General features: G+C 41.7%; 1 protein-coding gene across 1 annotated transcript; it reads right to left on the minus strand.

Moving 5' to 3' along the window:
- Positions 1-558: 558 nt before the first annotated feature.
- On the minus strand, positions 559-1918 carry LOC100195920 (reprimo-like). Its single transcript, NM_001140949.1, has one exon. It carries the CDS (start codon positions 1610-1612, stop codon positions 1283-1285), a length of 330 nt encoding a protein of 109 aa, NP_001134421.1. The 5' UTR covers positions 1613-1918; the 3' UTR covers positions 559-1282.
- Positions 1919-2225: the final 307 nt, after the last annotated feature.

A 2225-nucleotide genomic window follows, 5' to 3' on the forward strand; every position in this document is an offset into this window, starting at 1 on the left:
TCCGTGGATTATCTCCACTTTATCGTCAGATAAGAAATTCACAAATACATTTTGATAAAAGTCAAGGCATGAGTGCACAACATGTAATAGTCTTGAGTAATTGTTCACCTGTGCATTAAAACGTACTAGTCTTACAACCAATTAAAATCTATGCATTTGAACAATATTAGATTTTACACACAGTTATTTACGTGCGTAACTGTGTGCAAATGGTGAATAGTTTAGACTTGTGTCTATAAACCATTAATATGCATCCTTATAATAGATTATTATAATTATAATAGACTAATAACATGATCATTATTATTGTATTTTATAATCGTTGTTATTATTACTGCCTTATATTATTATTATTGTTACTGTTATTGGTATTCCTATTACAGTACAGTATAACATGCACAAGATCCTTGATCACATTTAAATGTAATTCAATTGTTTAATTTATACTGCATATTTATGCTGCTTTGTGCGATAGGCCTATGCCATACGTGAATAAATCGAATTTACTGCAACAGGTTGCCTAGGTACATTATGTGCGATGGATATCAATGAAGAGATACGACAACGTCACGTTTATTCGTAGCATGCTGAACTTTTCATTCAAGTTTCATCTTGGTACAAAAAAGTCATGCAGCATCAGGTGCTTTCAAAAAGTGCAAAAACAGTAGGTCTAAATACCACCTTGTACTGCAGGCTACAGACCAAGCCGCTTGCATGCTGAACTGGACCAGAAAACACTCTTTCAAGCAGTGATGGGGTTAGTTAAACATGCAAGATCCCAGCACCTTGAGTGTTTGCCCGACATGCTACTAAGAAACGGGACCAAGAAAAATATATTTTCAGAGAACTCCCACATCCAAAACGTATAGCCTACTGTCAGAACTGGAAAGGAAAAAAACATAACATCTGCATGCGTAAAGTTGCTGACGAGTTAGTTTTGTTACTTAAACAATTATGAAATATCGACTTTTGCAAATAGAATGAGGTAACAACGTGTAAACACTTATATCACAAGAGTCCATTACTTTGTTCAAGTTGACAGTCAAAAACAAAACCATATCCAACAGCCTATGCGTAAACAACGATGCATTCCTTGTTCTCTTTGAACTTTTGATGTGAGGAATTGTCCGCGCTTGAATGCAATTGCAGTCTTTATTGGCAAACATATTTCGTAAGGAAATCAAACGCATTGCATATCATCGTGCCGCCCCAAAGACAGCGTGGTGAGGCTATGGGTCCGTGGCGCGCTGCTACACACCATTCTCCATCCCGGCGACAGAGACTAGCTGAGTCCTATCATCCCCGGCGCTTCTACGTCTTTGGAAGGTCTCCGGTCCTTCACCATAAAGTTAATCATACTCTCCGATTTGATCATGAGGTTGCAGCCGAGGAAAAAGATACCAAACATGACGGTGAGCGACAGTACGCACAGGACGGCGATCTGTACGACGCGACTGATGAAGAGTTTCCGCTCGTCCGGAGGTAGCGCCAGCGAGCCGCCGTCACTGGTTGCCACGTCGGTCGCGTTGCAGCAGTTCACCAGAGTACCAGCGAGGACTTGGCTCCTGTTGAATAGTGCGCCCTGGGCTTGGTCGAAGAAGGAGATGTTCATATCTCCGTGGATGTCAGTCTGACAGCGCTTGGCAGCTATGGGCGCACGCGGTTCAACAGAAACACACTCACGGCTAAAACTTGGCTCGCAGTTGCAATTTGCGTCATGTGACTGGGAAAACAAACCAAAGTAAAAATCAAATGAGAAATGTATAATCTTCTTTTAAATTCGATAATAGCAGCACGGCCAAAAGCTGATATGTCGGTGCGTGTCAGCTGAGAGAAACTATCACAGTCCTAACCAGATGCCCTATTCAGCATCATACTTGCGAGTCAAAGTAATAAACTGAACACAACTTCTACACAGCTCGAACCTCTCAAGCGGGTCCTCTTGGACATTTCGAAGGAGGTGTAAATCTGTACGTAAGACTGCCCTGCATGCGCACATGTGCCCGCTTGAGTGCGCTTTCGTGCCAAGTCTCACGTGCATTTTAAAGAGATGATGAGTTCCGCTCTCCATGGGGGGGGGGAGTAGACAATTGAACGATTTATGCAACCTTCATCGACTGTCAGTGACAGGCAGTTATATGGAGTGTTATTATTAGAATATGTAATCAAAGGCATAAGTATTGGTTATGGTCTGTCACCACCACTGAAGAACTCCCATTATATGA

This window comes from Salmo salar, chromosome ssa06 (genome assembly GCF_905237065.1).
Source record: "Salmo salar chromosome ssa06, Ssal_v3.1, whole genome shotgun sequence".
NCBI classification, from domain to species: domain Eukaryota; kingdom Metazoa; phylum Chordata; class Actinopteri; order Salmoniformes; family Salmonidae; genus Salmo; species Salmo salar.

Coding starts and splice junctions, on each gene's coding strand:
- LOC100195920 (NM_001140949.1), bottom strand. CDS start 1,612: ATGAACATCTCCTTCTTCGACCAAGCCCAGGGCGCACTATTCAACAGG.